This window comes from Hemitrygon akajei, chromosome 10 (assembly GCF_048418815.1).
Source record: "Hemitrygon akajei chromosome 10, sHemAka1.3, whole genome shotgun sequence".
Classification (NCBI taxonomy): Eukaryota; Metazoa; Chordata; class Chondrichthyes; order Myliobatiformes; family Dasyatidae; genus Hemitrygon; species Hemitrygon akajei.
Genome location: NC_133133.1, coordinates 25,179,484 through 25,203,710, shown reverse-complemented (window position 1 = coordinate 25,203,710; position 24,227 = coordinate 25,179,484). Strand labels below are relative to the sequence as shown.

The 24,227-nt window shown below is 40.4% G+C and overlaps 1 protein-coding gene across 1 annotated transcript in view; it reads right to left on the bottom strand.

The window, feature by feature from the left end:
• Positions 1-24,227, bottom strand: part of LOC140734232 (monocarboxylate transporter 8-like) — an 81,915-nt gene that overhangs the window by 38,839 nt on the left and 18,849 nt on the right. Inside the window, exon 2 of the mRNA XM_073057923.1 lies at positions 2,242-2,386. Coding sequence (XP_072914024.1) covers positions 2,242-2,386 — 145 coding nt within the window. The remainder of the gene's footprint in view (positions 1-2,241; positions 2,387-24,227) is intronic.

Genomic DNA, 24,227 nt, shown 5'->3' with positions numbered 1-24,227 from the left:
TCTCAAGATCTTTGCTGTTGAAAACCTAATTTCACTATTCCTTTACTTTTAGTTATTGGGGTAGGTTTAAAAATCAGCATTTAAAAATCAGTGAAGCCCTTCAGCTCTCTTCTTTCCTATTTGGCACTCTTTCTACCTTCTAATGTTAAGACCATAAAACCATAAGACATAGGAGCAGAAATAGGTCATTCAGCCCATCAAGTCCTCTGTCATTCCATCATGGCTGATTTACTATCCCTCTCAACCCCATTCTCCTGTCTTCTCATCATAATCTTTGATGCCTTTACTAATCAAAAATCTAGGAAACTCTTGCTTTAAGTATACCCAATGACTTGGCCTCTATCTGTGGCAAATAATGCGATAAATCATAGATTCACCACCCTCTGGCTCATGAAATTCCTCCTCAACTCTGTTCTAAAGGGACATTTTTGTATTCTGATGCTGTGCCCTCTGGTCCTAGATTCCCCCACTATAGGAAACACCCTCTCCACGTCCACTCTATCTAGGCCTTTCGATATCGATGTTGTGTTCTTCTACAGGGTAGGTGTGGGTAGGATGTTTCCTCTGGTTCTGAAGTCTAGAACCTGTGGGTCACAGTCTAAAAACAAAGGGGGGGGGGGTGAGGGAAGACTATTTGAGACTGAAATGTGGAGGTATTTCTTCACTCAAAGGGTGGCGATTCCCCAGAATTTTCCACAATGGAGAGCCATAGATGCTCAATTATTAAAGCACCTTGGGACATTAGTAAAATCAAGGATATTTGTATCAGATAGGAAAATTAGGCTGAAGTAGACTAGTCATGAACTTGTTAAATGGGGAAGGCTCCAAACATCCTGCTTGTACTTTCTATGTTATCCAACGTGCAGAACACAGGATACATGATTGAATTGCAGGATCTTGGTTTCTATTGTTGAAAGGAGAACATGATAGCACACAGAAGCAACATCACCCTCTGTGTCATAAGATTGTGGCCGATCTGATAGCTGACCCCGCAACTCTAAATTCCGCTGTAGTCCACGTGCCTAGATAGACATCTCAGAAGCAATCTAGTAACTGCTACACTGCCACACATCCTTCTCTAAACAAGGAAATCAAAACTGTACATTTATATACTTAATTCTAATAAAAGCTTCTTGTCTTTATTATTTTATATTGACTAACAATAATATTAGTCTGGCATTTTGTTAGTATTAACAAAAGCAGCTATAATTACTTGAGCATGAAGAGTAAGAATTTCAGGTTGTATATTATATAGATCTTCTGATGTTAAGTTTGACTCATTCAATACAAATGTCTGAAATTAGCAGGAAGATAGCCAGTGTGAAGATATACTACCTACCTTCTCATTAATCTCAGATCACTAAGTTGAACAAATCAAGTCAGCCCGAAAAATGAACTGTTTATTTCTCTCCATAGATGCTGCCTGATCTGCTGAGTTCCTCCAGCATTTTGTGTGTGCTTCTCAAGTAAATACTGTGTATCTGTTTTTGCTCAAGACTACCTTCCTACTACACTCAGTCCTGATGGAAACCATTGACCATCCCTTTCTTTCCACAGATGCTGCTTGACTTGCTGAGGCCCTCCAGCAATCTGTGCTATTTTAAACTTGATTCCAACATTTGAGCCTCTATTTGAAAAATGCCCTGAAGAAGACTGTGAAAAATATATAAGTGGACTCAATATCATTATTGAACCTGATTGAGCAGTAAGTGCCAGTAGAGCACTACGACAAGGTCAGCCTTGCATCCACGTATACAAATGAGAAAAAAATACATCATTCTTGATAGTTGGTTTTGTGTGTAGCATACCTGGATGGCAGCTTGGATTGGGAAACCCTATTATCCAAAATGGAATATTACATGAAAAATGACACATTAATTTAAATTGACCTAGGACGATGGAGAGATTTGGAAGGGAAGGGCACTTGGGATAAAAACACAGTGGATGGAAGATAAAGTGCTATTTATCAGCTCAGGTGGATGTGAAGTTAAAATGCAGTGGCTCAGAGAGATCAGAGTGGGAACAATATCAAACACCCAGCTTCTAATCTTCCCAGCAGCATCCAAGGCATGGCGTATCAACCCAGCTGATCAAGTCCCCTATACCTTCTACTGAGAGACGGTTTGATAATGCAAGGTGTAGATGCTTTTATGTGTGTGTGTGTGCGTGTGTGTGCGCGTGTGTGCGCGTGTGTGTGTGCGTGTGTCCACACAAACATGATCATTTTAAATACCATCTTACTTTGTGAAGGAACTGGAAAGAAGTCCAATAAAAGCCACTGTTGCTCCGCCCATCGCCGTCTTTCTGCAGCCAAGCCAGTCAGTAAAAATGCTGACTATCGGAGAACAGAAGAATACCATTCCCATCGCGAGGGCACCGATCCAAGCTGTGCAGAACATATAACAGGACAAATAGATTTTATAGGATTTAATCACCCGCTCCCACCATTTACCACATTAATGACGACAACCATTATTTCCTTCTTACACCAACTATTACTCACACCATTTGCAAGAGAGATATGAAATGTTTCCATCAAAGGCTAATTCACAAAAGGATGAACTCATCTTATTTCAAGTATAAAGCATAATAGCTCCTCGATCTGGAGATGGGGATGATTGCTATGAAATAAGAACTGTTCAAGATGAAAGTTTGCTGGTTGATGATTTTAAAATGGATGAAAGCTATAAAATAATAGAAACAGGTGCCTTCGTCACTTTTGCTTTACTGATGGGATTACTAAATCTCAAGAGCCAGATCACAGATATTCAGGATGTCAGAAAAAAAACTTGCTGATTTTGGCTAATGAATTTAAAATAAACCATTTTAGAATATCCCTTCGGACCAGGAAGGTCCGAAGTCAGCTCCTGACTGACATAGGAATGCAAGATGTTCCAGTCAATTTAAATTGTTACAAAATCCAGCTCGTTTAGACAGTGTAGGGGAATTTTCTCCTGTGTGCTTATGAATGACTTTGACGATCAGCTGGGAGGTCAGGTGCATTAGCACCAGTGTACTGAAAGGAGACCAACGTGAACAGCATCTCCACTACGATAAAGAAATAACCAACTCCAATGGATAGAACATGTCATCTAGATATCTAACTCATATTCTCCCCAACAGATCCTTTACTCATAGTAAGATCAGCAAGCCCCTGGAGGATAGTATCAAAACATTACATCCTCTGGAGGATACATTACATCTAAAAACTGGGAAGACATTGCACTCAACAGATAAACCAGGAGGAAATCTGTTCAAGAGGGAGCTGCGCCTCAGAGAACAAGCTGCAACTGTGGAAGGAGAGACTGAACAATCAGAAAGACCCTACCACTAACCACAGCCACATTGTTCACACTGCACCAGAATATGCTGTCCTGGATCAGCTATACAGCCACCTGAGGACCCACCAACAGACAATCCCTTAGGAGAAGATCATACTCGCCTGGAGTGATCACTCTACCACTCTTACTGTGTTACTTATTCATGTCATCAGTAAACATTTTATATTTAGAAAGTGAGATTAAATTGTTTCATTGAAGCAGACTTCTTGCTAATGAGCTTTGTTGCATTAAGATTAGTCGTGTTCCAACGGTTCCAATTTTCGACATTAGATTCCGTACCTAGGCTGCTAAGAAAAGATCATAATAGGCGTTGGGGAACAGAGATCCCAGCTACGTTTCTCTTTAATTACCTTGGTTGCTTGTCCTATCTTTGTGAAACAAGCTTAGAATTTGGCACTTGTGCAATATTGTTCTATGGGATACAAACAAAACACTCACATCCACCCCACAAAGGAATTCAAATCCTGCAACGTGAATGGGAACTGCACATTTTCAAATAGCCACAATCAACTTAGGCTCTCGCATAAATTGTTCAGTTTAATAGAGCAGTAGGGGGGGCTCAATTTGCTGTTATCAACTAATTGCACAAAGTGCTTTCAACTTTTGGAAAACTGTCTCAACAGGAATTTGATTATGTGCTTCTGAAGACATTGTCAAGTGCCAAGTTATAATGAGTTCTGGCAGCTTTTACTCTCCCAACACAGTGGTTTTTCTCTTTTGAGGGCGAACGGGTCCACTGTTGAGCAAAATTTTTTCTAACAACGTTGCATCTGTTTTCATTTCCAATTCAGGCTCCGCAGACCTAAAAATCTTTTGGCCGAGGTTCCAGGGTGAATTCAGCTCACCTGCCCCTTCCTAGTCCAACCTTGGTGTAAACGGAAGAGACTCTGAAGATGCTGCAAATCTAGGGCATTACACACAAAATACTGAAGGAACTCAATGAGCCAGTCAGCCTCTATGGAGGGGAATAAGCAGATGACTTTTGGGGTTGAGACCCTTCATCAGACCTGATTAAGAAGAGGCAATATGCGAAGGCAATATCAGAAAGGTTGATCACTGGAGGTAGGGAGGTGGGGAAGCAAAGATTACTGGCCATGATCCCAATGTCTATGTGCAGACTTTAAATAGTTGAAGGTTAAATTATCAAATGTTGACCCAAATTAAGCAATATCAGAGAATGAGCAGATAGTACAAGGTCCAAAGGAGAGTTAAACTTTTACATAGGATTTAGTGGCTGGTTATATTTAACTTACCCGTATCTATTATTACAGTATTACTTTTCTCCTTACATCCCTCAGAACAAACCATGAAAACAGAATGTGCCTGTGTGCTGACTTTTTTGAGCCCTTGGTTCAATTAAGCAAAATCATTTTTAAATGTAAATACAAAGGTAAACTGATGCAGTCTCTTTTTCAAAGTCCAGATATGCTTTCCCTTAAACTATCAAAGCAATATTGCTGGAATCAAAATGGTAGACTTTGTAAAGTTTAGGATCAGAGTTCAGGGTTGGTAAAAAAATAATGGCACCATATTCAGGTTTGAAGAATTGTCAATGTGTATTGCTAAAGGGTTTAGCAGCAGATCCAGAGGTTGGGAAAAGTTCAAAGACATTAAGACATTACATAACAGTTAGACCATCTCCATTCAAACTGAATGGGAGCATCACAAGAAGGCAAGAACATAGGAGAAGGAACGGGGCACTTGGCCGCTCATTCAATATGATTGTGACTGGTCTCCCCTGGACTTCACGTCCCCTTTTGCTCCAATTTCCCATTGCCCTCAATCCCATAATGTTTCAAAATTTTCCCTGCATCTTCTCAAAGCCTTTGCAACCTTCTGGGACAGAGAATTCCAAAGATACACCAGCCTCTGAAAAGAAATTTCTTCACTACTTGGTTTTAAATTATCACTTCCTTATCTGTCTGTATCCATGTCCCTTCATTCAAGCCTCTTCCACTAGTGGAAACGTATCAACAATTACCCTGCCATGCCTGCCTAGGACCTTGCAATAAGATGACCCTTCATTTTTCTAAACTCCAAATAATGCAGGTCCAATTTCTTTAGTGACAAAATAACCTCTCCATTCCAGGAATTCTCCTGGGAAATATACTTTGCACTGTCTTTCTTATCCAAAGGAACTAAGACTGTGCACTGTACTCCAGATTTAGTCTCCATTAACACCTTGTATAATTTTAACAAGATGTCTCTTCTTCTAAACCCCAACTCCTTTCTAATAAACACTAATATACAATTTCAAGATGTAACAAAAAAAGCTGGATGAACTCAGCAGGTCGGGCAGCATCCGTTGAAAGGAGCAGTCAACGTTTCGGGCCGAGACCCTTCGTCAGGACTGGCCCGAAACGTTGACTGCTCCTTTCAACGGATGCTGCCCGACCTGCTGAGTTCATCCAGCTTTTTTTTTACGTCTTGATTTGACCACAGCGTCTGCAGTGCACTTTGTGCTTAATACACAATTTGCTTTCTTAACGATCTAATAAAGTCACCTGCTAATTTTTTTCTGATTTATGCATGAGAACATCAGGATCCCTTTGCACTTCACTCATTTGTGATTAGCTGCAGGACATTCTCGAGACCATTCTGAATATATAGTTATGCCAGCTCCATATTTCACTTAAGCAGGGAGAGTTTGTAAGGATCAATGTGCCAGCCAATCCTAAAACAGAACTTCATAGCAAGGAACAATTGAGTTGGGGGACTTGTTAGCATCAAAAGGTGGTGTGCTACGCCTCGGCGTGGCGTGGTGTAAAGCCCAGAATGTGTCTGCGGCATCCAAATACTGCACCATAGATCAGTGTGTTGGACTCGCTGACTGAAGGATATTGGAATACATGCCTGAGAGATTATGATCTTGCTTCATAGAACAGCACAGGAACAAGTCCTGTAGTTCACAATGTTGTGTGGAACTAAATAAGAAGCTTAATTAAACCACCACTGCTTTATCAGTTCTTGTCAGGATCACCTTATGTACTGATACTCCTGGACCTAGCATCACTTTATGTATGAGGGGTGATTGATAAGTTCGTGGCCCAAGGTAGAAGGATTCAATTTTAGAAAACCTAGCACATTGATTTCTCCTACATTTACACACTTAGTCCAGCGGTCGTGGAGCATACAGATCCCTTCTTTGTAGAAGTCGGCGTCTTGGACCTCCAGAAGTGGTTCACAGCAGGGGTGATTGATAAATTTGTGGCCTGAGGTAGAAGGAGATGAGTTATACAGCTCTTGCTACATGCACGTGCAGTTCAACTCTGAGTGACAATGCAGAAAGTTTAAAGTTAATAACTCACCTCTTCCTTAGGCCACAAGTTTATCAATCACCCCATGCTGTGGACCACTTCTGGAGGTCCAAGACGCCGACTTCTACAAAAAAGGGATCCGTATGCTCCACGACCGCTGGACTAAGTGTGTAAATGTAGGAGGGGACCATGTTGAAAAATAAATGTGCTAGGATTTCTAAAATTGGCTCCTTCTACCTAAGGCCACGAACTTATCAATCATCCCTTGTACATACAATCAGTTTGTGTATATTAACTAATTTTATGTATTTATTGTTATTTTGTGTTCTTTCTGCTTATTGTGATTTTTAAATGCTGCATCAGATCCAGGGTGACAATCTTTTCATTCTCCTTTACATTAGTGTAGTGAAGAATGACAATATATAATCTTGAACACTCGCTGACCTGATGCCACTTTGAGAGCATCAACAACCACGGGATAGCTAGAGGTACATTCTTGGTATTATCGTAAATGGTGCAATAGTGTAGTAATTAGTGTAATGCTTTCCAGTGGCAGCTGTAAGATCGGGGTTCAATCCCAGCTGCTGTCTGTGAGGAATTTGGACATTCTCCCCATGATTGCATGGGTTTACCCCAGATACTCCAGTTTGCTCCCACATTCCAAAAACAGGCAGCTTAGGTTAGGGCATGATATGTTGATGCAAGAAGCTTGTGGGCTGCCCCTGCACACCCTCGGACTGCGTTGGTCGTTGATGCAAACGGCGTATTTCACTGTATGTTTCAATGTACACGTGACAAATAATGCTAAGCTTGATCTTTAAATGGTGATTAATTACCATAAAATATTTTTTAAACCTGCAGATGCTGGAAATCTGAAACAAAAACAGAAAGTGCCAGAAACGCCCAGCAAGTCGAGTGGCATTTTTGAAAAGGGAAAAGCAATCAGCATTTGAATTTGAAGCAACCTTTGTGAGAATGGCATTAATGATCTTTCTCTTTCCATGAAGGCTGTCTTATCTGCTCAATGTTCCCAGCTACTTTTGTTTTATTTGGTAATTTCCACAGTGATCTCAAGTCGTGCAGTCTACAAGAATGTGGAAAGATTGGCCTGAATTTGGTACAAACCATTTGATCCCAGTTAAGGGCATCAGTACACGAGTCTGCGCTCCTTGCTAGCATGGATGGGGGACAGGAAGCTGGAGAGTTCCCAGCAGGATGACACACCTGCCCGAGTGCTCAGGGATCAATGATCCATGAGGAGTTAAGGCTTCAACAGGAAAGCCCTTCCTTACTAATTGTTGCAGCTGCAAGCACAAGGCAACGACAAGACCTCACCACCAGTGGCTGGCAATGTGGCCTTTGCTCGAATCCGTTCCTGACCAGGACGAGGGGATAGTTTGAACCCCTGTTCCAGATAGAAAAACAGTCATAGTTTTGATCCTCCATGCCGGCCCAGAATGATGCCAGGCATGAGAATACCAAAACAGGCCAACACACTTCATAGAGCATAGAACAGAACAGCATAGGAACAAGCCCTTTGGCTCTCAATGCGCTGAACTGATTAGACCATGAGTGCATAAGTCACTGGTGCAGAATTAGCCCATTTTGCCCATTGCATCTGTTCTACCATTCCATCATGGCTGATTTATTATCTATCTCAACTCTGTTCTGCTGCCTTCTCTCTGTAACCTTTGATGCCCTGTCTAATCAAAAACCTATCAACCTCTACTTTAAATCAACTCAATCACAGCTCCACAGCTGTCCAGGGCAATGAATTCTACAGATTCATCACCTTCTGGCTAAAGAAATTCCTCCTCATCTCCATTCTAAATGGACATCCCTCTATTTTGAGGCTGTGCCCTCTGGGCATAGACTCCCCCACGATAGGAAACCTCCACTCTCTCTAAGTCTTTCAATAGGTTTCAATGAGATTTCCTCTCATTCTTCTAAACGCTAGCAAGTACAGGCCAAGGGCCATCAAATGCTCCTCGTTCATTACTTTTTCATTCTTGGAATTGTTCTCATGAGCCTCCTCTGGACCCTCTCTAATGCCTGCACATCTTTTCTTAAATAAAGGGACTAAGACTGCTCACAGAACTCCAAGTGCAGTCTGCCCAATGCCTTATAAAGCCTCACCATTACATCCTTGCTCTCTCAAAATGATTCTACCATTGTATTTAACTTCCTTACTACCAACTCAACCTTCAAGCTAACCTTTAGTGAATGGTGCAGGAAGACTCCTAAGTCCCTTTGCACCTCTGAGTTTTGAATATTTCCCCCGATTTAGAAAATAGCTTACGCCTCTATTCCTTCTACCAAAGTGCATGACCACATATTCCCTACATTGTATTCCATCTGCCACTTCTTCACCCGTTCTCCCAATCTGTCTAAGTCACTTTGTAGACTCCCTGCTTCCTCAACACTACCTCCATCTATCTTAGTATCATCCACAAACTTGGCCTCAAAGAGTCAGAACCAGAATTATTATCACTAGCATATGTCGTGAAATTTGTTAACTTTACGACAGCAGTACAATGAAATATATGATAAATAAATATAGAGAAAAAACTGAGTTACATGAAGTAAATATACACCTGTTAAATAGTTAAGTTAAAATAAGTAATGCTAAAAAACAGAAATAAAAAATAGTGAGATAGTGTTCAAAGGCATGCTAATTAAGATGCAACATAATTAAATTAATTCCTTCTATCTGGATATGGACTATATCTATCTATTCCCTGCATTTTCTTAAATGCGTCTATCGTATCTGCCTCCACTACCACCCTTGGCAGTGCATTCCAGGCACCCACCGCGCTATGTGTAAAAAAACCTGCTCTGCCCATCCCCTTTGACCTTTCCCCCTTCACCTTTACATGTATGCCCTCTAGTATCAGCCATTTTGACTCTCATAACCTTCTATCTGGTCTCCACTCAGCCTCTTCCACTCCAGAGTAAACAATCCAAGGCTCTGGGGGCATCCACCTTAATATTCTTTGAGAAACCAATACTACCCCTTTCTTCATCTCAGAATGCCCTGGCATTTTACCACACTACACACACCATGATAAAGAGCGCTCACCAGCACCTCTACTTCCGCAGGAGGCTAAAGAAATTTGGCGCGTCCCCTTTAACCTTCACTGATCTTTATTGACACAATTGCTTGGACCAGGAGAAAGCATTTTTTTTATTAAACTTTTTTTATTGAGTTTTCAAATGATTACATAAAGAAAAAAAAATACCCTTCTCCCCTCCCCTTAGCCCCTCCCCCTAACATCTCTATAGAAAAAAAGAAAAAGAAAAAGGAAAAAAAAAAGAAAGAAAGAGTGCCTGGATATCGGAAGATCCCCACATGCTCCACGGAGTTCGTAATAACTTTAGTATATATATTTCTTTCTTTCCCCAAATAACCAATTATTTTATCTTCGGAGCACCTATATATTTAATCCTGTCTTTTGTAAATAAGGGCGCCAAATTTTCAAAAATGTTTCATAATTATCTCTTAAATTATAAGTAATTTTTTCAAGTGGAATACAGCTGGAAATTTCATTCTTCCAACGATCTATACTTAAGTATGAATCCGATTTCCAAGTAACTGCAATAGCCTTTTTGGCTACTGCCAGTGTAATTTTTATGAATTCTTTCTGATATTTATTCAATTTGGGTTTCGATTTTATCCCTTCAATATCGCCTAATAAAAATAATATTGGATTATGTGGAAGTTGTGTTCCAATAAAACTCTTAAATTTGTCCAAAAAGGTTGAATTTTAGAACAAGACCAAGTAGAATGTAAAAAAGTACCGATTTCTTGGTTACATCGGAAACACTGATCAGATAAATTTGGATTTAATTTATTTATTTTTTGTGGTGTAATATATAATTGATGTAAAAAATTACATTGCACTAATCTTAACCGGACATTTATTGTATTTGTCATACTATCAAGACATAGTCTTGACCAATTTGTTTCTTCAATTTTAATATTCAAGTCACTTTCCCATTTTTGTCTTGACTAATGGATTCCTTGTTTAATTGCCTGTTTTTGAATCAAGCTATACATACAAGAAATAAATTTTTTAGTTTTTCCTTTTTGAATTAAAGTTTCTATTTCATTAGATTTCGGCAATAACATTGTTTGACCTAATTTTTCTCTTAAATAAACCCTTAATTGGAAGTAACAAAAAAGAGTGTTGTTTGATACTTTATATTTATTCTTTAATTGATCAAATGACATTAATATACCTCCTTCAAAACAATCTCCTATATATCTAATTCCTTTTTGAAACCAATTATATAAAAGTTGATTATCCATTGTAAAAGGAATAAGTCTATTCTGAATTAAAGATCTCTTTGCTAATAAAGATTTCTTTGTCTCATCATCAACATTTATCTTATTCCATCAGTCAATCAAATGTTTTAATATAGGAGATTCTTTCTTTTCCCGTATCCATTTAGATTCCCATTTATATATAAAATCTTCTGGTGTATTTTCTCCTATTTTATCTAGTTCTATTCTAATCCATGCCAGTCTATCTTTCTCAAAAAAAGATGCAATAAATCTAAGTTGATTTGCTTTATAATAATTCTTAAAATTTGGAAGTTGTAACCCTCCTAGATCAAATTTCCATGTCAATTTTTCCAACGATATTCTTGACATCTTACCTTTCCAAAGAAACTTCCTCACATATTTATTTAACTCTTGAAAAAACTTCTGGGGTAGTTGTATTGGTAGTGATTGGAATAAGTATTGTAGTCTAGGGAATATATTCATTTTTATGGTATTTACTCTACCTACTAATGTTATTGGTAATATCATCCATTTATCAAGATCTTCTTGAATTTTTTTGAATGATGGTAAATAATTTAATTTATATAAGTTCTTTATATCATTATCAACTCTTATACCTAAATATTTTATACCATTTGTCGGCCATCTAAATTGAGTTATTAATCGACATTGACTATAATCTCCTTTAGTAAGAGGTAAAATTTCACTTTTATCCCAATTTATTTTGTAACCTGGTATTTTCCCATATTCTTCTAATCTATAGGATAATTTACGCAACGAGTGCAATGGGTTTGTTAAATAAAGCAGAACATCATCAGCAAATAAATTAATCTTGTATTCTTCCTGGTTAACTCTGAAACCCTTAATATCTGGGTCCATTCTAATTAATTCAGCTAATGGTTCTATTGCCAATACAAATGAAGCAGGTGATAATGGACAACCTTGCCTAGTTGACCTTGTTAACTGAAATGGTGTTGAAATTTGACCATTTGTCACTACTTTAGCTTTGGGATTAGTATTTAAGGTTTTAATCCATTTTATAAAAGATACTCCTAATCCATATTTTTCCAATACCTTAAATAAAAAATCCCATTCCAATCTATCAAATGCTTTTTCTGCATCTAAAGCAACTGCCACACTCATTTCCTCCCTCTTCTGCGCTAAATGAATTATACTAAATAACCAAGTTACATTATCTGCCGATTGTCTATTTTTAATAAATCTTGTTTGATCCATATGTATTAATTTTGTTAAGTATTTAGATAATCTGTTAGATAAGATTTTTGCTATTATTTTATAATCAGTGTTTAACAAAGAAATAGGTCTATATGATGTTGGCTTTAAAAGATCTCTATCTTTTTTTGGCAATACTATTAAAATAGCTGTTGAAAAGATTCTGGAAGTTTATGCGTTCTTTCTGCTTGATGTATTAACTCCATAAAAGGAGGAATTAATAAATCTTTAAACTTTTTATAAAATTCAGGTGGAAAACCATCTTCTCCTGGAGATTTATTACTCTGAAGTGATCCTAGAGCTTCTTCGACCTCTTTTAATGTAAAAGGCATATCTAATCCCTTCTGTTCTTCCATATTCAATTTTGGAAGAGTTATTTGTGATAAAAACCTTTCTATCTTGACATTATCATTTTGTGATTCTGACTTATACAATTCAGAATAAAAATTCTTGGAAGTTTCATTAATTTCTAAAGGTTTATAAGTAATTTATTTACTCTTGTTCAAATTGCACTTATCATTTTAGAAGTCTGGTCTGTTTTTAACTACCATGCAAGGACCTTATGTGATCTTTCACCTAGTTCATAATATCTCTGTTTAGTTCTCATAATTGCTTTTTCTGTTCGATATGTCTGAAGTGTATTATATTGTAACTTCTTGTTAATAAGTTGTCTTCATTTTTCTTCTGTCATATATCTTTGAGATTCTTTTTCTAATTTTGTAATCTCTTTTTCCAATTGATCTATTTCTATCATATATTCCTTCTTAATTTTAGAAGTATAACTTATTATCTGACCTCTCAAATATGCCTTCATTGCTTCCCACAATATAAATTTATCATCAACTGAATGTGAATTTGTATCTAAAAAGAACTGAATCTGCTTTTTCATAAAATCACAAAAATCTTGACGTTTTAGTAATATTGAATTAAATCTCCATCTATAAATTGATTCCTCTTTATCTATCATTATCATTGTCATTATCAAAGGAGAATGATCTGACAATATTCTCGCTTTATATTCCATATTTTTCACTCTGTCTTGAATATTCGTTGATAATAGGAAAAAATCTATCCTTGAATATGTTTTATGTCTATTTGAATAAAATGAATAATCTCTTTCTTTTGGGTTAATTCTTCTCCATATATCAATCAAATTTAAATCTTTCATCAATGATGGAGTTAATTTTGCTACTTTTGATTTTGTGACAACCTTTGTTGATCTATCTAAAACTGGATCTAGACAAAAGTTAAAATCTCCACCTATTAATATTTTGTCATGTGCGTTAGCCAAATTCAAAAAGACCTCTTGTATAAATTTTACATCATTTTCATTTGGTGCATAAATATTCATAAGAGTCCATAGTTCTGAAAAAATTTGACAATGTATAATTACATATCTCCCCACCGAATCAATTAATACGTTTTGTATTTTAATTGGTAAATTTTTATTAACCAAAATTGCAACTCCTCTCACCTTTGAATTAAATGCAGCTGCAATAACATTTCCAACCCAGTCTCTTTTTAATTTCTGATGTTCTATCTCTGTTAAATGTGTTTCTTGTAAAAAAGCTATATCTATTTTCATAAATGTATGTTAAGATTCTTTTTCTTTTCACCGGTCCATTAAGCCCATTAACATTAAAACTTTAAAAATTCAGTAAATTAGTCATTATTTTTAATTATGTTACTCCAATCTATAATAATACCTAATCTTTCAACTTTCGTGGTACCTTGGGAAATCTTTTTAAAATTCTCCATGTTGCTATGTGTGTCCCCACCGATCATCCAGGCAGAAAGATAGAAGAAAAATAGATTATAAAGAAAAAAACAAAATACCCCCCTACTAATGTTGTGAAAAAAAAAAGAACACAACATTACCCCCCTCTGTTGTATGGGTCATGGCAATCGCCATGATTACACACGTTAACCCGCAGTAATCGATCCAAAGCTCCCCAGCCCCCCCGCAACATAAAAAAGTATATATATAAGAAGAAAAAAATACTATTCTCAATTAGTATTTCTGAAATTTTGCCTTTCTCCCCTGTATCATCCTTAAATGTCCATCACTTCCATTCACTGTCTCTGTCTTCATCTTTAATCCATTACTCTTGGAAATCTCTATGTGTACTTAGTGAATAGTTGGGAGTTTTTGTGCGAACTCCTCCGCTTCTCAATAATCTGTAAAAAATCTTCTTTTTCCATCCTTCAAAAAAATTATCAGTGTTGCTGGGTGATGCATTATAAATTTATAACCCTTTTCCCATAAAGCTTTTTTCGCTGGATTAAATTCCTTCTTTCTCTTCAAAAGGTTATAACTTATATCAGGATAGAAAAGAACTGCTTTCCCTTCTATCATCAATGGCCCGTTTCTCTTTTTGGCACATTGGGCAGCCGCCTTCAGGATCTTTTCTTTATCTTGGTATCTTGAGCATTTTATCAAAATTGATCGTGGATTTTGGTCAGCTTGAGGTCTTGACCTTAAGGCTGTATGAGCCCTTTCAATTTCAATTAGAGTTTCTCCTTCCATTTCCAATTTTTCAGGGATCCATTTTTGAAAAAAATTTATTGGATCTTCTCCTTCTATATCTTCTTTAAGTCCAACAATTTTAATATTGTTTCGTCTACTAAAATTTTCAAGCTTATCCATTTTTTCCAACAATTGTTTTCTTTCTGATGTCCAGGCAGTAATATCACCTTCCATTTTATTCATTCTTTCAACCATGTCTTCCGTTGTAGCTTCCAAATCTATAATTCTCTTTTCCATTTTTTCCTGTCTTTTTGTCATTTTATCAAACATAATCTCCATATTTATCATTTTTTTGATTACTTTTAATGTGTTTAATTTTTCTAATTTACGCATTATTTGCATCAAAGTCTTTTCTATATTTCCAGAAAAACTTTTACCTCCATCTTCGTCTGATTTTTCCAGAGACCAGGAGAAAGCATTTGACAGGGTATCACACACGTACATGATGGACATTCTCACCAAAATAGGATTTGGGGAGGCAATCGGGAATCGGATCCAACTGCTCCACACAGACATCTGTAGTGCAAAGACACTAACCACCCAGGCCTTGCTCTTTTCTCACTGCTGGCAGACTGTACAAATGCCTCAGGACTCACACCAACAGGTTCAAGAACAGTTACTACCCCTCAGTCATCAGGCTCTTGAACAAAAGAGGATGATTACACTCAGGGGTGTGTGCTTATCCCACTGTTCTACTCTCTATACCCATAACTGTGTGGCTAGGCATAGCTCAAATACCATCTATAAATTTGTTGATGATACAACCATTGTTGGCAGAATCTTAAATGGAGATAAAAGGGCGTACAGGAGTGAGATATGCCAAGTAATGGAGTGGTGTCGCAGCAACAACCTGACACTCAACGTCAGTAAGACGAAAGAGCTGATTGTGGATTTTAGGAAGGGTATGATGAAGGAACACATACCAATCCTCATAGAGGGATCAGAAGTGGAGAGAGTGAGCAGCTTCAAGTTCCTGGATGTCAAGATCTCTGAGGATCTAACCTGGTCCCAACATATTGATTTAGTTATAAAGAGGGCAAGACAGTGACTATACTTCATTAGGAGTTTGAAGAGATTTGGTAAGTCAACAAAAACACTTAAAAACTTCTATAGATATACTGTGGACTGCATTGTGACAGGCTGAATCACTGTCTGGTATGGGGGGGGGGGTGGGGGGGAGGTTTACTGAACAGGACCAAAAGAAGCTGCAGAGGGGTGTAAATTTAGTTGGCTCCATCTTGGGTACTAGCCTACAAAGTACCCAGGACATCTTCAAGGAGCGATGTCTCAGAAAGGCAGCGTCCATTATTAAGGACCCCTTGAACCAAGGGCATGCACTTTTCTCATTGCTACCATCAGGAAGGAGGGCACACACTCAGTGATTCAGGAACAGCTTCTTCCCCTCTGCCATCTGATTGCAAAATGGACATTGAACCCATGAAAACTACCTCACTTTCTATGCTCTTGCTGGTTCACTGATCCTGGTTACAGTTATTATTCTATAGATTTGCTGAGTATGCCTGAGGGAAAATGAATCTCAGGGTTGTATGTGGTGACTTGTATGTACTCTGATAATAAATTTTACTTTGAACTTCAAACTTTGCAGTCCAAGTCAATGGGTGGGAAACAGAGATTTTCCCCATCACGGCTGAAGACAGGAAGGGTTGTCCTCGCTCCCGTTTGTTGTTTATGTGCTGAATAGAACCCTTTACTGAGCCATCAGGAAGGTGATGCTGCTAGGCAGTGGGGGGGACCCAAGTGAAAACCTCCCTGTACATGGACAACATCACCATCGTCTGCTCTGATCCGAGGTCACTTCAGCATCTGTGACCAGTTTGAGTTGGCATCAAGGGCCAGGGTCAACTGCACAAAGAGCAAGGCCATGCTCTTCAGCAACTGGCCTGACCGATCCAGGTCCAATTAGGTGAAGGTGCTGGGGCTTTGGTTTGGAGGGGCCGAGGTGTGCAACAACAATTGGCTGGAGCAGGCTGGGAAGATAAAGCAGAAACTGGGACTGTGGGGAGGGCGCTCCCTATCAATGACTGGGAAGGACCTGGTCATCAGGTGTATGGTGCTCCCAGGGCGGCCCTACTTGGCACAGATGTGGCCCACCCCCTGCTCCTCCAGCTTGGAAATCACCTGATCTGCCGTCAGGTTCACTTGGAGATCCATCATGGAGGGGTCAGACGGGTCACAATGCACACGTCTCTAGGCAAAGGGGGCAAAATCATTCCCAATGTCGCCCTCACCCTGATGACCAGCTTCGTGTGTGGCTGCATCAGGTTGTGTATGGAACCCTAATATGTGAGCACCAAGTACCGCCACCTGCTAAGGATCCACCTGTCTCCTGTGTTGCTAAAGATGAGTTTGGTCCCGTTCCCCGCGCAATGCCCCAGTCAGCTGGACATTGCCACACTACCTGTCCTTTATGGAAAAATTCCTGCAAGCCAACACCTTGGACCACAAGGCCATCAGGCAGTGCTCAGCATGGAATCTCCTGCAGAAACTGCAGGAGAAGATGTGATGGACACAGCAGGGTGGTTCTCTGAGCAGACTGTCCACCTGGTAGAATGCCTCATCACCAACAGGCACCAAGACCCTGCCTGGCTGGCGGTGGAGAGGGGCCCTTCCCGTCAGATCCCTCCAGCGTGCCCGGAACATTGTCTCCACACGCCGCTGCCCACGGGAGGACTGCAGTGGGGGCGGCATCAGTAGGCCACCTCTTTGCACACTGTGAGTTCGCGGAGAAGGTGTGGAGGAGGATGAAAGGGCTGGTGTCACGCTTCATCCCCGGCAGCTGCGTAACAGAGAACTCTCTGATCTAAGGGCTGTTCTCAGGAACACCCACGGAGGCAAACATCAGGTGCTGCTGGAAGATCACCAACTTGGTGAAAGACGCTCTTTGGTCGGCCCAAAACTTGTTCATTCACCACATCAAACTGTCTGTGGAAGAATGCTGCCAACTGGCACATTCCAGGCTGCAGGACGAGTTGAGGGACACACTAAAACTTGGTGCAGCCACCGCAAGTGTTTGGCAGGGAAGGGCCACGGTTTAGGGTCCTTCTCCTGTGGGAGAGGGAGGGGCCAGGTGGGGGGAGGAAGCCCCTCAATTACTGTAGTTATTTCAGATTAAAACCTAGAGTGGCACAAGTGGCAAACACTGTTATAACAGTGTGAAAAGCACTGACCACCTCTGTAAAGAATGGAAAGTCGTGAAAGGGATTATTCTTAGAAATAATTTTTTATTATGAATAAAGTTTATTTTGTTAATTAAAAAAAAACATAGAAACCATTCTATCTAGATACACCATGACTTCATATGGCTACTGCTTTGTTTGTGACCAGAAGGAGCTATGAGAGTGATGTAGACACAGTTCACCACATCACAGCACCCAGCCTCTCCTCTCCATGGACTTTGTCTACGCTTCTCAATGCCTCAGTAAAGCATCCTGCATAATCAAAGACCCTGCACACCCCAAACTTCCTCCATTCTCCCCTCTCCCATCAGACAGAAGACACAAAAGCCTGAAAAGATGCATCACTAGGGTCAGGAACAACTTCTAGCTCATAGCTACAAGACTATTGAACCGTTCCCCAGTACCATCAGATGGACGTGACATCACTATCTTTCTTTTTATAACCTTATTGTCGATCTGCATTGTGCTTTGTAACTGTAACACTCTATTCTGCACCATTATTTTTGTACCTTGTACAACCCCTACACTGCCACCCCAGACTTTGGAAGGCAGAGGATCTCCTGGTTCATCCATCGTTTCCAGTTTAGGAACACTTGGATTCTCCTCTTTGGTATACATTCTTCAACACACTGACTGGGCAACATTAAACTACTTCAGTTTTTAAGAAAGACCTAAAGAGATAAGACATATTATCCTGTATATCATACTAACACCTTTATAAGATCTCAAATATTTAATTTATTCATTTTTAGGTGTGGCTCCAACATTTTAATTTGCTTATGCTGATTTTTGCCCTTAAGATGACGAGGAGTCACATTTGTATACACCCACTATCTCTCTGCTATACATATCTATTCCTAAAGGAAAGAGAGCTTCAGGATTTATATCTGGTGATGAGCCATACATTTCCATATCAGAATGGCAAGTGACCGGAAGAGGAACCAGTGTGTCTGGGCGCACCTTGTCTTTCCTGGTGGTAGAAAGTGCAGGTTTGGAAGCAGCTCGCCATGTAGCTGCAGTGCATTTTGTGGATAGCACACACTACAGCCTTGGCAATGAACATTTGGAGTAAGGGATGAGGTACTAAAGCCACTGGTTATGGGGGTACCTTATCCACCTGGGTGGAATCATACTTAATGTGTTGTTGGAACTGCACTCAACCAGCATGGAGAGACTCCTGAAGAAGGGTCTCAGCCCGAAATGGTGGCTGCTTATTCCTCTCCATAGATGCTGCCTGACCTGCCGAGTTCCTCCAGCGTTTTGTGTGTGTTGCTCAAAATTCCCAGCATTTGGAGAATCTCTTGTGTTTAGGAAAGAATCCTGATTTGTGGTAATGGAAACACCTTGTTTTGGGGTGTCACGAGGTGGCTCACAAACTGTAAGCACTCACCCTCTGACCTGCACTAGCTACCACTGTAATATAGAGCTCATCCATTTCAGTTTCTGATACCGGAACTGGTCATTGGTACTGAATTTACCAAGAGCTGTTGGTTAAAATTCCTCTTGTTGGAAACAGTCTTTGCCCTGCATTATTGGGGCACGGATGTTACTTCCTACTTATTAGCCAATACCTGCAGGATCACTAGGCTTCACCGTGAACAGGCAGGGGCTGCTTTGTTGGCTGAAAGTTGGAAGTGAACTTGAGCACTGGGAAGTCATTGGCTAGTTTCGCCACTTTGTGGAAGGAAAGCCACTGGTGGAACAGCTGAAGGTGATTCAGTCTATACACAGCTCTGAGAAACCTAGTACTGTGATGATTAACTTCCAATGACAACAACACGTCTTGGGCAAAGTATGACTCCAGCCACCGGAAGGTTTGCCCCCTTGATACCCATTAACCTCACTTTTACCGGAGCCACATTCAGTCAAATGCTACCTCGAAGTCTCTCACAGCTTACCTCTACAGTTCACCTCTGTATGGGGCAACGTGGAACTGTCAAAGCTAAAATTAGGCACTGGCAAGTAGCTACTGCCCAATGGTGTGTCAACATCAGCTTTCTTCACAGCAGTATAGTAGTGCAACGCTTTATGATGCCAGCAATCACCTGTCAGGGAGCAGCTGTTGCCGTTCGCTTCAATTGTTTGCGTGATTTGTGTTTTCTTCCCCTTTCTCTTGCGCACTGGGTGTTGACCTTTTATTTTTTTGCTCTTTAATTGGGTTCTTTCGGGTTTCCAGCTTTGTGGCTACCTCTGAGCAAACAAATCTCAATGTTGTATAGTTTATACATTCTTTGATAAGAAACGTACTTACAATTCCAGCCTCTGTGTGCAAGGAGTTTCCTGTAGGTGCTCTGGTTTCCTCCCACAGTCCAAAATTACGTTCGGCTAGGGTTAGGAGTTGTGGGCATACTACACTGGCGCCAGAAGCAAAGGTGACACTTATGGGCAATTCTCAGACAGTGTTTGCTGTTGATGCAAACAATGCATTTCACAGCATATTTTAATGCACAGTACATTTGACAAATTAAGCTAATATTTAAAATCTAATCTTTAAAGGATGATAGGGATATGAGAGATTTGTTGGCAATTACCCAGAATACATGATGAGAAAAGACACATTTGGACACTTTTGCACATGTTAATGTAAACGCCAGGGCAGCATTCATACTGCTAAAGGCACATCTAGTTCTGGAGCAGTCCTGGAGTTAAGGTGTTGTATGGTCTCACTGCTTGTGTGGTGTCCAGTGCTTTCAATTGTTGCTTGACATCCGCTGGGGTGCATCCAGAAGGTTGGAGGGTGGCTTCTGGGATGCTGAGGATCTCATGAACAAATGTGGCTGCAAATGTTTTAGCCCCACAAGCCGATACCTGCCACTGTTGAGGGTGGGAAAGTCTTCAGAGCCTTCCTGTTAAGTTGTTTAAATGTCTACTACCATTCAGAACTGGATAGGAAGGAATGCTTTGATCTGTTGCACTACGAGATTGCTGGGCTTTGGCGACTGCTTGCCGTTGTTGCTCTTTAGTGCTCGCATTGCAGCTCCATTAGTAGACACTTGGTTTTTCACCAGTGCCTGCTGTGGCTCTGAGCAAGCCCTCCTGCACTCCTCGTCAAACCACTGCTGACCCAATGGCTTCCAGTGATGCCAGTGAGGGCGGTGCTGGGCCGGGGAGGTTACCGACTGTGACAGCGTACGGCTCTGCCGCTGCCAATGGTCGACTCCATCTCCTGAACCACCTGACGTGTTCCAAGTTTACCCCACTAGATTTGTCACATGTATATTGAAACAAACAGTGAAATGCGCCATTTCTGTCAATGAGAATGTGCTGGGGGCAGCCTGCAAGCGTTTCTGTGCTTCCGGCACCAACATCGGATACCCACGACTCACAAACCCTAATATGTTTGTCTTTGGAATTTGAGCGGAAACCAGAGCACCCGGAGGAAACAGCTGCAGTGACGGTGGGGACGTACCAACTCCTTACAGACAGTGGCACAAATTAAACCCCAATCATGCAGCTGGCACTGTAAAGTGCTGAACTAACAACTGTACTATTGTGCCACCCCTGCAGTGCCACACAACACAGCGGTAGAGCCAATGCCTCACAGTGCCAGGGACCTGGGTTAAATTCTAACTTGGGTGTGCAGATACAGGCTACGCACATCTTCTCTTGTCTGCTGTGCCCTTGCGGCGCACTAGCACTATGCTACTACAGTGCAAACAACCCAGGTTCAAACCCGCTCCTATCAGAGACCACGTGGATCTCCTCCGGTTCCTCTGGTTCCCTTCCACATTTCAGAGATATACGGGGTAGTAGGCTAACTGGTCATAATGGCGGCGTGGGCTCGTTGGGCCAGACAGGCCCGTTACCGCGCTGTATCTCTATATAATTAACTAAAACATTGGAGGCTGTCCTCAGTGTGAAGCCAGGACATTGTCTTCACAAGGAATGCATGGTGGTCACTTATACAAATTGCCGCATCTGACAGGGCTAGAATGAGTAAGAACGTTTATTCCTAATGTAGTTTCATTCACTGCCCACAGTAGTCATTGTCTATCAGCTTTGCACTTCAGGGCTTAGCCATCTCTCACTGGTGCTTCCGTGAGGCTGCTCCAGACCTGATGCAAATTATATTATTTTGTTTTTGGTATTTCTACAATTTGATTTCTTTTACACATTAGTTGTTTGTGTGTTGTTTTTCGTTCATTCTGTGGCATTTCTTTGTTCTACTGTGAATGCCTGTAAGAAAATGAATCTCCGGGTAGCATATGGTGACAAATGCGTATTTTGATTATAAATTCACTTTGAACTTAAGACCTCAGCCCTGAATGTCAACTGTTCATTTCCCTCCATAGATGTTATCTGACCTGCTGAATTCCTCTTGCATTTTGTATGCGTCAGAGTGGTGTTGAGTAGTGAAATTGAGACAGCGGATAGTGATATGGGATTGGTTGGCTTGGGAATAACAGGAGAAGGAAGACATGAATGGGTATAGTTGATTCACCCTCAAAATGTGACCTCTCGATAGGATGGAGTATAAATGGGAAAATATCCAAGAGCTTGTCTGAAGAGAACTGATATTATCTTGGGGGATGTTAAGCTATATATTAATTGGATGATCAAAACTAGCAAGTGTATTGCAGAGAAAGTATATGTGTTGTATTCGGATACACTTCTTAGAACAGCATGCTCCAGAACCTACTGAGGTACAGGCTATTGTGGATTTAGTCAAGAGTAATGATGGAGGATTAATAGGAGATCTTGTGGTTAAAGATCTCTTAGGAGGTAGTGATCACAGTATGACAGAAGTTCAGGTGCAGTTTGAGAGTAAACACCATGGGACCAATGCTATGGTATTGAATTGAAACAACTGCAGTTACTAAAGAGTGAAGGTGGACAGGGAAAATAAGCTGAGAGACATTCAGTAGATCAACAACGGCAGATATTCAAACAACTGGTTTATAACACTCAGCAAGAATTTATCCCAATCGGCAAGAGAGATTCCCTGAGAAAAAGGAACAATCTATGGTTAATGAGAGGCACGGACAATGTTAAATGTCTAAGTAAATCAGCCAAAGCAGCAGGGCTGTAGGCAGACCAGAGGAATGGGGAGTTTTTAGGATCTAACAGTGAAGGATTACAAAGTTTATAAGGAACAGAAAATTGATTTTGAGAGAAAATGAGTAGTATTAAAACTGTGTTTCTAAGGATATATTAACAGGAAGAAGGTTGTTAAGTAGTGTGTGAAAATGACTAATACGAGGGGGTTGATGTCAGAGGTAATTCTCTTTCTTACACAGACTGTGGTAAGTGTGCGGAGTGTGCTGCCGGGTGTGGTAAAGGCAGGTACATTAGCTGCATTTAACGAACTCTTAGCTAGGTGCACAGATGATAGAAAATGGAGGATTATGTAGGAGGGAAGGGTTAGATTGATCTAGAGTAGGTTAAAAGGTTGGCACAACATCGTGGTCTGTACTGTGCTGTGATATTCTATGTTCCAAGGACCCCTAGAGAATGAGATAGAAAAAAATAGAGGAAACAAGTAAGTGGCAGAGAGTTAAATCATATATCAATCTTCACTGTGGAGGATACTGCAAATATGCCTCAGGTAACAGATGGGCTAATTTTAAATAACACAGAAGAGCTTATAGAAATTGAAAACCACAAGGAATAAAATACAAAGGGAACTCACAGGGCAAAAGTCAGAAGCGTTGCCACGAGCCAGGGGTTTGCACACCAGGCTTTTAAAGGAGATGGCCACAGATGTGGTGGACTCATTAGTTGAAAATTTTCAGAACACACAAAATTTCCATAAAAATCGAAAACAGCCAACATGACTCTTTTGTACAGAAGGTGGAGAACTACCAACCAATTACACAGTATGGCCATTTTATTAGGTACACCTGGACGCCTGCTTGTTAATGCAAATATCTACTTAGCCAATCGTGTGGCAGTAACTCGATGCATGAAAGCATGCACACGTAGTTAATGGGATTCAGATGTTCAGACCAAACATCAGAACGGGGGGGGGGGGGGGGGGAAGAAATGTGGAACAAGTGATTTTGACTGTGGAATGATTGTTTGTGCTAGACTGGGTGGTTTGAATGTCTCAGAAACTGCTAATGTCCTGGGATTCTCACACACAACAGTCTCCAGAGTTTACAGAGAATTGTACCAAAAAAAACATACAGTGAGCCGCAATTCTGTGGCCGCAAATGTCCTGTTATTGAAAGAGGTCCGAGGAGAATGGCTGGGTGGATTCAAGTTGACAGGAAGGCAACAATAAGTCAAGTAACATTGTTACAACAGTGGTATGCCGAAGCACAACACATCGAACCTGGATGTGGATGGGATATGGCAGCAGAAGATGAAGACCATACACTCTGTCCACTTTATTAAGTATAGGAGGAACCTAATAAAGTGGCCACTGTGTGTAGTTTATTGCCTATT